General features: G+C 46.3%; 1 protein-coding gene across 2 annotated transcripts in view; it reads left to right on the forward strand.

Annotated features, from left to right (window-relative positions):
* Window positions 1-13692, forward strand: part of srd5a1 (steroid-5-alpha-reductase, alpha polypeptide 1 (3-oxo-5 alpha-steroid delta 4-dehydrogenase alpha 1)) — a 91212-nt gene extending 77520 nt beyond the window's left edge. The window contains exon 5 of one of the 2 annotated variants that reach the window (XM_070880779.1): window positions 10380-13692. In XM_070880779.1, the coding sequence (XP_070736880.1) occupies window positions 10380-10446 (67 nt within the window). In that variant the 3' untranslated portion in view covers window positions 10447-13692. The remainder of the gene's footprint in view (window positions 1-10379) is intronic. The other variant, XM_070880777.1, reaches the window with a different exon arrangement.
* The last annotated feature ends 541 nt before the right edge of the window (window positions 13693-14233 follow it).

Below are 14233 nucleotides of genomic sequence, written 5' to 3' on the forward strand. Positions count from 1 at the left end.
GGTTACATATAAACCAGTGAACAATGGCAGAAAGGTAAAGAGCATCCGGCCCAACCAGTCTACCTCACACAACGAGATCTGGAGGCCAGTGTAAAAAGAAGTGGCAGGACCTTGGTCAAGTAGTAAGTGTAAGTAATATTTTCACTTATTCAATGGAATTGCAATTGTAAATGTGACCATCTGTATCTCCCACCCAGCAGAAAGACACCTTCTCTAAAAAGTTGCATTTTCATCTTTGCAGAGGAAGGTGGCACATAATAAAAGGGAAAGAACTCGAACAGGAGGAGGCCCAGCAACTCTGCACCCACTGACACCCTTGGAAGAGAGGGTCGCTGCTTTGATGGGTGCTGCCTGGAAAAAAGCAATCAGTACTGCACAAGCTGGGCCCACACTCGAGGGAGAGGGTAAGTCTGCAAATTCATTGTGGTCCTTCAAATCAGCCTGCTGCCTGGCATGTGATGTGTGAGCCTACTCATGCCACCCACTCTGTCCCCTTCTCTGCTGCTAACCATTTGACGGTTCTGTTATATTTTGCAGAACTCGAGGCCAACCCTGATGATGCAGAAGAAGATTCTGACCCGGATGAGCCTGAAGAGGAGAACATCTTCCAATCCAACCTGTAAGCGGTTTTGATCCTAGCCGAATTGCTAGACGGACGGTTCGAATCGCCCCCGCCTTACGAAAGTTCTAGACCCGGGAATTATTATTCAGAGTGTAAATGAAATAAGTTACGGACAGGAATGTTTCAGTGAAAAATCGTACTTATATTTATTTGGTCTAACATACACTGGCTGAAACATGCACTACTAAACAAAATCACTGTCTCAGTGGAGAATAAAATCCAGGTTACAAACAGCATACATACAGTACAGAAATGAGACCAAGTAACATGCAGTAATTCCCTGGTGGATTCTAACTCCATCCCTACCAATGAATTACCCTCCCCAGAATAGCCCTGAAAAGCTTCACTTCTGAGAAAACTCTGAGCCCTTTACAGCTCGCCTGGCTCTCTGGTTACCGGTTTGGGACACTCACAATCATGCTCACCACTACACCCACAGTTGGTTCCCTTGCTCAGCTCAGCTGTGGGAAGTACTGACGGCTGGTTTTCAGTCTCGGTGGCTTCGTCTACGGAACTGCGGCTTCTTCCTCTGGTACATCGATCTTGGTGGAGCGAGAGCAAGGGGGAGAGAGAGCTTTCTTTAGATACAACTCCAAGCTTCACTCCAAAAATAAAGTGGAAAGACCCTGTCTTTATGGGAGTCGTGCTACCCCCTATCTTTCCCGCCAATCTTTAAAATCCTTTTGTTTCTAAGCACGGGTACTTAGTCAGTGATGGGCCATTCAACCCATGTGTATTGGACTCATTTCGCTCAGTCTTTGTGTTGGGAAAGACCTGGCTCCTCTTTGGCTGGCCAGGCTAGTGGGTTCATTGTTCTGCTTTCCTTCTGAGATGGAGGTGAGAAGTGCTTTTGCATATTAGATTGGCTTTATCAGTGCCCCCCCCCCCGCCTCTCTTCTTTAGCTGGGACTGGTGGGCAGGCAAACCCGTTCTGGATGACTGACAGTTCTTTTGTCACAGCTAACTGCCATGCAGTCTCTGGAGTTTTAACAAAACCATTTTTTTCACGTATCTGCACAGGCCGACCCCAGCACAGGGAAAATACCCTTAGAAAAAATAAAATCCACAAAATATTCTCGACTGAGTCCATTCTTTAAACAGAAACTTTGCAATCTCTTCAAACCCTCCAGACCAACATGGGGGTGAAGGGGAGGGGATGGAGCTGAATGAAGCTCCCACTGTTGTACTGACTTTGGAGGAGGTGCCGCTCATGGAGGTGACAGCCCCTTCCGTGACTAGTAGTTTGAGTGTTGGTGGGGCATTCCATGGTTTCACACCTTCCGAGGTTGCGGGTCCCAGTGGTGTGCAGCGAGGCACAACAAGAGCCCCACCTTTCCTGGCTGCGGGACCAAGTGGTGGGGTGCAAGCCACACCCGTGGGGAGGAGGGGAAGGAGAGCTCAACTACGCCCTCCTGTGGTGCAGGATCCAACGGATGTGGTTCAGATGATGTCATTGAGTGTGCAGAGCATTGACCTTACCCGACGCCATCAGTGGGTGGCGGGACTGTTGGGAGAAGTAACAGCAATGACACGAGAAATGGGAACGATATCTGGGACCATTAGTGAGGGAATAGTGGCCATGAGGCAGGGAATGTCAGAGGTAGTGCAAACCATGGGGTCACTGACTACGAGGGAAGGAATGTTGCAGGTAGTTCAGACAATTTTGCTCAACATGAGGGAGGGAATGTTGCAGGTCGTTGAGACACTGTCAGGGCGCAGGACGGCATGTTGGAGTTAGCTGCTGCAATAAGGGAACACGCACAGACCCCGCGCCCATTGACAGAATCGACTGACACTCCCACTCCAATCCCCACACCAGTCTCTGAAGAGCCCCAAGCCGGGCCCACAACTTGCTGCCTGGGCCCTCCAACCTGACTCCGACGGCCCCCCCCCCACCCCCTCAAAAGGTGCACAGTACCCGAGATGTTAGAAAGAAGAAGCTTGGTACCAAGTCCAGAAACACTGCGCACCGCCTGCGGGCAGGGGTGGTGGGGTATCCAAGACCAAGCGCAGCGGGTGGTCTTAGAATAAGGGGGAGGAGAGATGGGTGCAGCCTTTCCTAGCTGCTGCTGCTGTTGTTGTTGTTGTTATTATTATTATTGTTACTGTTGTAACTGTTCTCAAATTAAAAGTTTTTTGTAAGTTATGTAAATTTCCAAGTTTACAAGTGATCTTAAAGTGTGATATTAAAGTAAAGTTTGATACAAGAATAATGTTATTAAAGTTAAGTTAATTACATTGTAAACTTTTGAATAAAATATATTTTACGTTAAAACTGAATCATGTTCCATTAACAATACACAATATTACGGAACAGCTCCAAACAGTAAACATGTCCATGTGGAATAGTTGTCACTGAGCCCTCAGGATGAGCTGCTGGCGCAAGGCTCGAACAATCGTTAAAGGAGCACAATGGCACGCCCTCCGCCGTCGTGCTCTGGCCTCAGGCACTTGCATGGCTTCCTCATCCTCGTCATCCTCCTCCTCCTGCTCATCATCTGCATCTTCCACATCATTATCATCAACCACTCTCACCGCAGGTGGGTCTTCCACCACCAGCTGCTGCTGCCTCATGATGGCTAACTTATGCAGCATGCAGCACACAACAGTGAACTGACCGACAATCTCAGGGGAGTACAGCAAGTAGCCTCCAGAATGGTCCAGTCATGGAAACATATGGCAGTGGTCCTCTCTATGGGCCCAAGTTTCGGGCTGCGCTGTTCCTGGACGCCCATTTTTCGCGCCACAAAGTACGCCTAAAAAAAACTTACCTATTCTCTGGCTCCCTACAGGTCCTCTGGACCTGGGCGCGGCGCAGCACGATCTGTGGGGGGCGGAGCCAGGTCCCTGCGCTGAAAACAGTGGGCGCGCATGTGCAGTAGCTCCAGGTGCCCAAAACTGTGGGAGGGGCCCGAAGCACGCAGCCCCTAGCCCTGGCCGAATGGCCTCACTGGGGCTGCGTGGATAAGGCTCCCCCCCCCGCCCCCGGTGTCTCGACCTCTGCTTCCCCCCACCCCCCCCGGACCTCCGCGACTCTTCCCCCCCCCCCGACCTCCGCGACTCCTCCCCCCGACCTCCGCGACTACCCCCCTCCCCTGGACCTCCGCGACTCTTCCCTCCCCTCCCCCCCCCCGGACCTCCACGACCCCCCCCCCGAGACCCGACGCCACCTACCTGTAAATCCAGCCCGAAGTCTTGGGCCCGGCCGTTCAGCCTCCTTCTTTCCCTTCCTTCACCCCTCTCCTCTCTCCCTCCCTCCCTCCCTCCTCTTTCCTTCCCTTCCTCCCTCCCTCCTCTCTACTTTCTTCCCTCCCTCCCTCTCTCCTCTCCTTCCCTCCCTCCCTCCCTCCTCTCTCCTTCCCTTCCTCCCTCCTCTCTCCTTCCCTCCCTCCCTCCTCTCTCCTTCCCTCCCTCCATCCTCTCTCCCTTCTCCCCTTCTCCCCCTCTCTTCCCCCCTCTCTTCTCCCCTTCTCCTCCCCCCTTCTCCTCCACCCCCTTCTCTCCTCCTCCCACACCCCACCCCCCTCCTCCCCCTCTTCCTCCTCCTCCTCCCCCATCCCCCTTCTCCCCCTCCCCCCACTTCCTCCCCCTACCCCCCTTCCTCCCCTACCCCCACTTCCTCCCCCTCCCCTCCCACACCCCCCTTCTCCCTCTCCCCTCGCTGTCAGAAACACAGACACTGACAGACCAGAGAGTGAGAGACACTGACAGAGACACACTGGGTGGCATCCCAGCACGCTGTTGGAGGACTCCCGGTGCTGCCGTCGGTAAGTAGAAAATGTTTTATTTATTGATTTTTTATTTTTTTATTTATTTTTTATTAATTTTTTTTGATAGATTTATTGGTTGATTTATTGATGTATTTTTCATTTATTATTGATGATGGCTCTTTATTTGTAAAACTGAAGTGTTTAATGTTTGTAAACTTCCCTTTAAACCCCCCCCCCCCCTTCCCTACGCCTGATTAGTAACCTACGCCTGATTTTCTAAAATGTAGACAAGGTTTTTTCGAACGTACAAAAATCTTCACTTACTCCATTCTAAGTTAGTTTGGAGTAAGTTTTCACTGCCTAAACTTTGAAAACAGGCGTAAGTGGCCGGACACGCCCCCTTTTGAAAAAAAATTCTGTTCCAAAGTGAAACTGTTCTAACTGACTAGAACTGGAGCAAACTAAATGCCGAGAATTCAAATTTCTAAGATACTCCATTCTAAACCAGTTGCTTCAAAAAAACAGGAGCAACTCAGGCCGAAACTTGGCCCCTATGATGCTGCCCGTCGCAATGTGCGACATGTTGTACTAATGGGTCAGCTTCCGTCCGGGTTACACGTAGGGGCGTTATGAGCCAGGTGGCGAGGACGTACCCTTTGTCTCTCAGTGGCCAGCTCTGCCCTTATGGCTGCTGCTGCTGAAATATGGCAGATATAACGCTGTCGCATTAGATAAACACATTGGATGGGTGCTGCCAAGGTATCTTGCATCGACTGACATGATATGATGAACATCATCACACACGAGCTGCACATTAATGGAGTGGAAGCCTTTTCTGTTCCTGCACATCTTAGAATCCTCCAAAGGTGCTCACAAGGCGATGTGGGTACAATCAATGTAGCCCTGTACCTTTGGGAAGCCAGCAATCCTGGAGAAGCCCACAGCCTTGTCATGGATTGCTTGGGCAGTCATGGGGAACTTTATGAAGTCATTCCTACGCGCATACCGTGACCTGGCAAATGGAGACATGTGTTGCATGTTGAGAGATGGCGCACACATCCCCAGTTGCAGTTTGAAATGATCCGGAGGCATAGAATGAAAGTGCAGCTATAACCTTCACTTAACTGACAAAGCAGTCCTCCTGATGCTTCTAGATTGCAGGTCTGATTTGACCAACTCACAGATCTCACTTACAACTTATTTGCGGAAATGCAGCCTTCTGACACAGTCTGCATCACTCAGGTGGAGATACGAACACCTGTCTCGATATAGCCGAGGTGGGTAAGGCCTCCTGCCTAGCACCCTACGGGCTCTGATGTTCCTGATGCGATGAAGTCAAATCAATTGTCTCCTACATAGCACCATGATGCAGAAGGCTCGCACAAGGTATGGCATTGTCAGTATTGCCCCCATACTTAAATTTAACCTTTGAAAGAAGCTCAAAATGGTAGGAAGGCAGGCAGGCAGGACATGTTTGCAGTTCTCTCTCTCCCCAAGGTCTGTATGGATGGACCACACCCAAAGGTCTTGTGACTTATCCTCTCCCCCCCCCCCCTTAACTAATTGGAGTTTTGTGACTTCTCTCCTCCCCCACCCTTTAACTAATTTTAAGTCTTGTGAATTCTCCTCTTCGCTCCCACCCCACCACCCCCCTCCCCCACTCATTGCAGTCTTCAGTGCGAAGGCACCTCGCTCCCGGCCTCCAAGCCTTCCAATCGGCACCTCGCTCTCTCTCCTCCCGCCCCTCCCCCATGGCTTGTTTTGTAGCCGAGCTGCGAGCTGCTGTGTCCAGGCGTGAGGCCGATTCTGCCGGCCAAAGCTACGCCCCTCCAGCCCTGCTTCAAGAGCGTTCGATGGTGGTGTGTGAGTGAGTAAAACAATGAGAAAACTTCTGAAATCCAACAAATGTACACCTCTATGTTGACAGGTTAAAAAAAATTTGAGCTTTATTATTGATTTTGACTGTTCTTGACTCCCTCCAAAATCTTTGATTTAAAAACAATGGTGTCTTTCAGCGCAGATTTGTGAATGTGCATTCGTTTTCTTAACTCACCAGAAGGTTTTTCAGGAGTGGCCAGATATGTTGATGTTGATGTAAGAGGAAAAATTGTTGGCCAAACTGCGAACAATTGAAAAAACCGGCACAGACATGAGGGAACTATGACATTAAAAAAAAAACTGGTCTAGAAAAACATAACTAAGTCAGTTACGCCAGCGCAGATTGCAGGGGGAAACTTGGAAAAAAGTAAATGCACCAAAAAAAACGGCGTGCGGCAAAATAATAGCGCAAATGATCGGGGAAAATTGAGCCCAATCGGTATATGACATACGCTTCCCTTTTTTTCTTTATCCTCCTCTCTAAGTCCCGAGACATCCAGGGGACTCTAGAATTATTATTCCCACCCTTTTTCTTTAAGGGCACATGTTTGGCCTGAGCCCTCTGGATCTCCTCCTTGAATGCCTCCCACTGTTCCGACACTGATTTACCTTCAAGTAGCTGTTTCCAGTCCACTGTGGCCAAATCACTTCTCAACTTAGCAAAGTTAGCTTTTCCACAATTTGGAACTTTTGTTCCTGGTCTATCCTTGTCCTTATCCATAACTACCTTGAATCTGACTGAATTCTGGTCACTGGCATCCAAGTGCTCTCCCACTGATACCCCTTCCACCTGCCCAGCTTCATTCCCCAAAACTAAATCCAGAACTGTCCCCTCCTGTGTTGGGCTTGCTATATACTGAGTAAAAAAGTTCTCTTGAATGCATTTTAAGAATTCCGCACCCTCTATACCCTTCACATTTTATTTGTCCCAATCAATATTCGGATAGTTGAAATCCTCTACTATTACTGCCCTATGGTTTTTGGACTTCACAGAAATTTGCCTACATATTTGCACTTCTATCTCTCTTCCACTGTTTGGGGGTCTATAATACTCGCCCAGCAGTGTGATTGCCCCTTTTTTATTTTTCAATTTGACCCTTATAGCCTCACTTGATGATCCCTCTAACATATCATTCCTCCTCACAGCTTTAATAGTTTCTTTAATCAATACCGCGACCCGCCCGCCTCCCTTTTTACACCCCCACCCCCCCCGTCTTGTCTAAAAATCCTGTAGCCAGGAATATTTAGCTGCCAAACCTGCCCCTCTTTCAGCCATGTCTCTCTCATGGCTATAATGTCATACTCCCATGTGTCTACCTGTGCTTTTAGCCCATCCGCCTTATTCGCTATATTCCTTGCATTTAGTACAGGAAGACCTCCTTGATTACTACTTACTAACCCTTGTTTCCGGTCTTACAGATTCACTTTCTACATTCTTGCTTTCCAATTTCAGCTTTACTTCCTTCCCTATTGAATTTGTTCTCGGGCTCCCATCCCCCTGCCAAGCTAGTTTAAACTCTCCCCAACAGCACTAGCAAATCTCTCTGCGAGGATATTGGCCCCAGTGCTGTTGAGGTGCAGCCCGTCCGGTTTGTACAGGTCCCATCTCCCCCAGAAGCAGTCTCAATGCCTCAGCAATTTAAAGCTCTTCCTCCTACACCAACTCTCCAGTCACGTGTTCATCCTCTCTATCCTTCTATTCTTGTACTCATTAGCACGTAGCACCAGCAATAACCTGGAGATTACTACCTTTGAGGTGCTACTCTTTAATTTTTCTTCTAACTCCTTAAATTCTGCCTGCAGGACCTCATCCCTCTTTCTACCGATTTCATTGATCCCGATATGGACCACAACCTCTAGCTGTTTACCCTCTCACCCCAGAATGCCCTGCGTTTGTTCTGTGACATCCTTGACCCTGGCACCAGGGAGGCACTATACATCCTGGAGTCTCATCTACGGCTGCAGAAATGCCTCTCTCTTCCCCTAACTATTGAATCCCCTACCAGTACAGCTCTTTTATTCTTGTCCCTCCCCCCTGTGCAGCTGAACCACCCGTGGTGCCTTGGACTTGGCTCTGGTTGCACTTCCCAGAGGCACCATCGCCCTCACTGGTGCTCACGGGGGGACTCCTGCACTACCTGCCTAGAATTCTTCCTCCGTCTGGTGTTCACCCACTTCCCCTCTACCTGCAGCTTTTAAGTTGCATGGTGACCACCTCCTGAAACGGTCTATCCACGCAGCGCCCAGCCTCGCAGATGCACCATATTGACTCCAGCCGCCGCTCAAGCTTCGAAATGTGGAGCTCGAGTAGTTGAAGCTGGAGGCACCTCCTGCACATATGGTTATCTCGGCCACATGAAGCGTCCAGGACATCCCACATGCTGCAGGACATGCAGTCCACAGGACTGAGCTTCAATGCCATCCCTCTAATTAGACATATCTGATTATAAAAGAGAAAGATAGATACTTACCAATCAAACAGCCAATCACTTACCTGCCCGGATGAAGGCTGTGAGCTCCTCACCGACCTCCAGGCCTCCTACTCCTCGGACTCCTGACCTCCCGAACTCTCAGACTGTAGTGCATGAAATGATACAATGAACTCCGTACTGTGAGTCAATGACTAGGTGTAACCTGGTCAGTCTTTAATGGCTTCCAGAAGTGAAGATACAAAGATGAAGTTCAGGTTATATACCGGGCCCAGCACGAGTGTACCTATGACCTTAGGACCGCCGATAGTAGTGCCCCCTGGTGGTGGGAAAACCTTATGTACATACATTACACAGACCTCCGGGCCTCGCAAACTCTCAGGCCTCCTAATCTCCAAAACTCTCAGACCTCTGGGTCTCCCGAATTCTCGGACTCCTGACCTCCCAAACTCTCAGGCCTCCTGACCTCCCGAACTCTCAGACCTTCGGGCCTCCTGAGCTCTCGGACTCCTGACCTCCCGAACTCTCAGGCCTCCGGGTCTCCTGAATTCTCAGGCCTCCGGGCCTTCCTGAACTCACGGACCTCCCAAACTCTCAGACTATAAGGATGTTTCTTTTCCATGCGTCTCCCTTTAGCTGCTGGATTTCCAAAAGCTTGGCCGGCCAGGGTTAAACCTGGGAATGCGGCCTCTTCTCCAGCATTCCCCGCCCGACTGGAAACCAGCCTGTCAATCAGACTGCCTTCATGGTGGGGGACCTGTCGGAACTTGAAAACATTTTCAGGTCCCGATGGGTGGAGTGTGCACTACATGCACTTCATCTATTGGTATGAGGTACAGAGCAGTCCAACTAATGATCCGGAAAGAGACTGCTGTATGCCACTCTAAATCCAGGCATGCCTGCTTTTTTAATGATTTAGGTGGAGCCAGCATAAGCAATTGCCTCCTTCCCCTCTTTAACTTGCAGCTTGGCTCTGCGATCGAACATCCAGATTTCCCACCACACACCAGCACCCCAACCAGGTGCATTGGTTCAGCGTTCCCAGCTTGCTGACATTATAAAAATGAGGTCCCATCATGAAAATGTGTTGGACTTCTCCATTGGGCAGGTGGCTCACCCACTGCCCATCTGTTGTCTGCCAAACCTGAAAATTGACCCCAATGTTTGTTAATCCTTACCTAGGTGGCAATTTTTTTCTTGTATTCTCACTTGTGTTGAAGTGAAGAATAGCTGCACTATTTCTTACTCTTCACCAACACTTTCTCAGGACCTCAAAACTGGAATTTATTTTTTTCTCTCTTCCTTTCCAAAAAAGTATTATCTTACTGTTGCCCAACCACTGCTTCATGATTTATCCTGTCTTTACTCTACACACTTCAATTTTGGTGGTGTCCCGCACTATGAACCTTAGCCCTTCACCAATATTTCTGAAAAGTAAACTTACTGCCCGAATAGCATAATTTTTCAATCTTACTTTGTGAAGTCTCTTCAAGTAGCTGCACTTGATATAAACTTATGTGTTGCCTAATGCTTTGTAATCATATTTGATTTTTCTTTGGTACCAATTTTTATTTTAGTTTAAACTAAAGTTTAGTCAAATGCAGACTGTACAGTTTAAAACACGTAAAAAATAAAAAGGCTGGAAATATTATTGAACTACAAAAAAATGAAAACTGATTTAATGTTATGAAAAATTTCTGTTTATACTTTCAAAATAAAAAACTTATCTTTCCATTGCAGATGGTATCTGGAAAAGTTTGAAGATTATCCAAAGTCAAGAAAGGCCCTAATACCTTTCCTATACTAAAATGTCAAATGCTTGTATATGGAAAATCTAGCTTATAATGGGATAATAAGTATATTGAACTCTGTACTTACCTCTGAGATAGAAACTAAATTCGCCAGAAAAGTTAGGGCTTGTCCATTCTAGTGTAAATAAGTACCATTTTAACAGTGTGATAAGTCTTGATTGCTACCAAACAACCTCATTGGCACTGAAAATTAACTTTTAGAAGCGTGGCATCTCATTCCTTCAGATGTGAATTATTGTTGGAGATTTTAAAAAATTTAATGAATTTAATTCATTTTGACTTTTATCTCTCTCTTTTAATCCAATCTTTTTTCCCTCACTTTATTTGACTTTCTGTACCTGATTTGACATTAAATTCAGTATTCCAACTGACACTTCCTGGTTCAGACTCTGCACTGGTCATGAATAATTCTTCAATCTGATTGGTTAAGGAGATACACAGTTCCTTACTCTGTTCACACAGGTCCCAGATATTCTGTCGAGGGCGCTGCACTTTTTAGCTCTCTAATTTACAGTAAATTCCAGGCAAAATCCTATAGAAAGCCGATAGGCAAATATAATGAATGGCTGGTGTTTATCGCTCGCTGCTGAGAGCAAAATCCAGTCCAATGAAATTCCTGAAATGGACTGTAGCAAATAACTTGATTCCTTTGCCTATTACATGCTGCTGTCTTGTATAATTAGGATAGTGCACAGTTGCATTAGCACCCTATCTTGTAACAAAACTCGACTGAAGGAATGCAAGATGGTAATCAATATGATGGAATTGGGTTGGATTAGTGGAAGATGGAATCCTTAGAGCAAAACTGTGTGAGATGAATGGCAAAACAGGAACGTTGTCCGGGAATCCATGTTACAGTCTGTGACACAGTCTTTAGACTTTGATGACTTTATTCAGTTTAACTTAGAAGCCTTTTATTGTACTGCTACTCTGTATTTTTCAGGCATTTTATTCTAGATATTTTTCTTTTGGTGCACTGCATTTAAGCAAGGCAATGACACTGAGACTGATGCACTATTGACAATTAAGAGCTATCGGTAAAATATCATTGAATTTCTAGATGTATGGCTGTATATATTTTTTTTTATCTGTGATTTGACCAATTTCATTGCAACAGCTATAATGGATTGGATTTTGTTGTAAACCCTTATTCATGTGTAAATTCTGGTGACCACACTGCACAGTTAAACATGGAAATCCAGAAGTTGCTGTCCGAGATGCCCTGCTGCTCCATAAGCTTCGTGAAAATGCCATCTCATTATCTGGTTCAGCATTCAAATGTATTGAACGCTGTGAAGTTGCTGTACTTACCTCATAGATACGCACTATATGCGCCAGAAAAAAATAGGGCTTGTCCATTCCAGTGTAAATGCCTTTTAACAGCGTGGCAAGTCGTAATTACTACCAAACAACCTCTCTGGCACTGAAAATTATTTTTTATAAATGTACAGTCTCATTCCTTCACATTTTAATTATTGTTGGAGATTAAAAAATATATATATTTTTTTTGTTTTAACTTTGCTTTCTGACTCTTACCACTCTCTTAATCCAATCTTTCTTTCCCTCTCTTTACCTCACTTTCTGTAACTGATTTGACATTGAATTCAATATTCTAACTTACACTTCCTGGTCCAGACTCTGCACTGCTCATTAACGATTCTTCAATCTGATTTGTTAAGGAGATAACACAGTTGCTTGCTCTGATCACACAGGTTCCAGATGTTTTGTAGAGGGCGCTGTGCTTTTTGGGTTGTTGACTGACATGAACTTCTCGTGCAAAAGCCTAAAGAAAGTCTATGGCTGACTAGTTTGTGGCTCTTCAACAAGTGCATGATGGCATTCTCAGAATCTGGAAAGAGCATTAATGGTTTCATCCAGTGAGTGCAATTCTGCCTACCAAGGTGGGCTAAGTGCGGCTGAGGTAGGTGGCAGACAGACACCCTGCTTCCAATTCCATCATGCTCTGTTGAAGTGATTTTGCCCTGATTGGGCTTGGTAAGCCCGCCTTGTGAGTTCCCGGCTAAGGTCATTTGATAACGCGTCATCAGCCAGTTTCCTAAAGGGACCATGTCCACATTCATTTTGACAGTTGTGCTATCAGTGTTCTACAGCTTTGAGGTGCTACAAACAATGACAAGCACTGCCCAAAGGTGCACGACTGCACCCAGGCTCTCCTTTCCAATGGGCGGAATAGACCTTCCCAGGATACCAATGCAGCCTGGTTGCACATTGTATAGGAGAGCACAAGCAGGGATGTCGTCAGGAGGACCTGGCTGCAGTGGCAACAACCTTTCAGTGATCTATCACGAAATATTACTGCAAAGCCACACTCAACCTTATCCTGCTGTACCACTCATCACATCCCTATCACTCTGCCTTCCCTACCCTACTCCTGTACATCCTTACTCACACCAACTTACCTTGCAACTCCACCCATCCCTCTCTATCTACATTATCACATCCACATCTTACTAGCCACTCCTCACACTCACCCTCATCCTTGTCCAATGATACCAGCGAACAGTACACAAGGGTAGGCACTTGGGTCTTTTAGCCAATGTTCATGGCAAGTTTCTGTTAATGCGTTGTCAAACATTGAAATCTTTATTTTCAACATTGCATTCTTGGACAGTTTTGTGTGCTTCTTTGGAAGTGGCTTAGTGAGTTGCAGTGAATGGTGAGCCATAACGGTACCCCCCGCAATGGTGATGAGTGTGAAAGGAATGGCTTGGGCATTATGGGGATGCTTTATGGTGTTGCTGCTGGTGGGGTTGGTGCCAACCTTCATTCACCGCTCAGAGCAAAATCCAGTCCAATGTATTGCAGAGAACAGCTTTGATTGTTACCAATGAATTGCAAATACTACACAACAGCATTATCGAGAGCTTGTTGTGGAAGAAATTGGTTATGGTCCATTTTCACAAACAAAGCTGACATCACAAATTAGAGGCCCAAAGTTCACCCTAAATTGTACTCCAGGCCACATTTCAGTGCTTAAAAAGAGCTGTCAGAGCCTGTCATGCCTCCTGAGGGAGCACACCCATTTCCAGAGGATTAGTTTCCTCCTGCCCTTCCAGCTATTTATGTGATAAGCGATGTCTATATAAAAAGATTCTAGCAAAATAGATATAGTTGTACCATGGTCCATCCTGCCGTATTTCTATGTTAATACTCTTATCACCACACTCCCACTGACCATACGCTGCCAACTCCTGGAAATCTTCATCTACTGAGGTACTCAAATAAATGCCATCAGCTACAAACTGAGTTGTCAACGGGGGCTTTTTATTTCTACATATTTGTACCATATATCCAACTATTGAGTATGTTTGCCACTTTACGTCTTTAAATTTGTACCAGTGAAGTATTTTCCCAACTATGACAACAGCTACTCCGTTCAATTCACACATTTTTTCAAATCTACCTTTCTTAACGGATACCTCTGTATCCATTTTTTTCCTATGGGCAGTAATTTAACTATATTTACGCTAACGGCTGGTGAACTTTTTCTGCTGACAATTCATGTCTATTTTTTGTCATTTCCATAGCTAGGTCAAGCTCATAAGCAAACTTGAAAGTCAAATCTTTTTCTAACAGAATTTTCTTTTGAAATCATTCACTACTCAGCCCACAATCAAAACAATCTTACAGAAGCACGGTTAGCTATCTTAAAGCAATAATATAAATGGAAATAGTTTTCCCTTCATTTTGGTTGCATTTGTGAACCCTCTACAATCATGAGGGTTTCAGCCTGTAATGCATCACTAAAATTTGAATTGGTTG

The sequence above is a fragment of the Pristiophorus japonicus genome, chromosome 5 (genome assembly GCF_044704955.1).
Source record: "Pristiophorus japonicus isolate sPriJap1 chromosome 5, sPriJap1.hap1, whole genome shotgun sequence".
Lineage (NCBI taxonomy): Eukaryota > Metazoa > Chordata > Chondrichthyes > Pristiophoridae > Pristiophorus > Pristiophorus japonicus.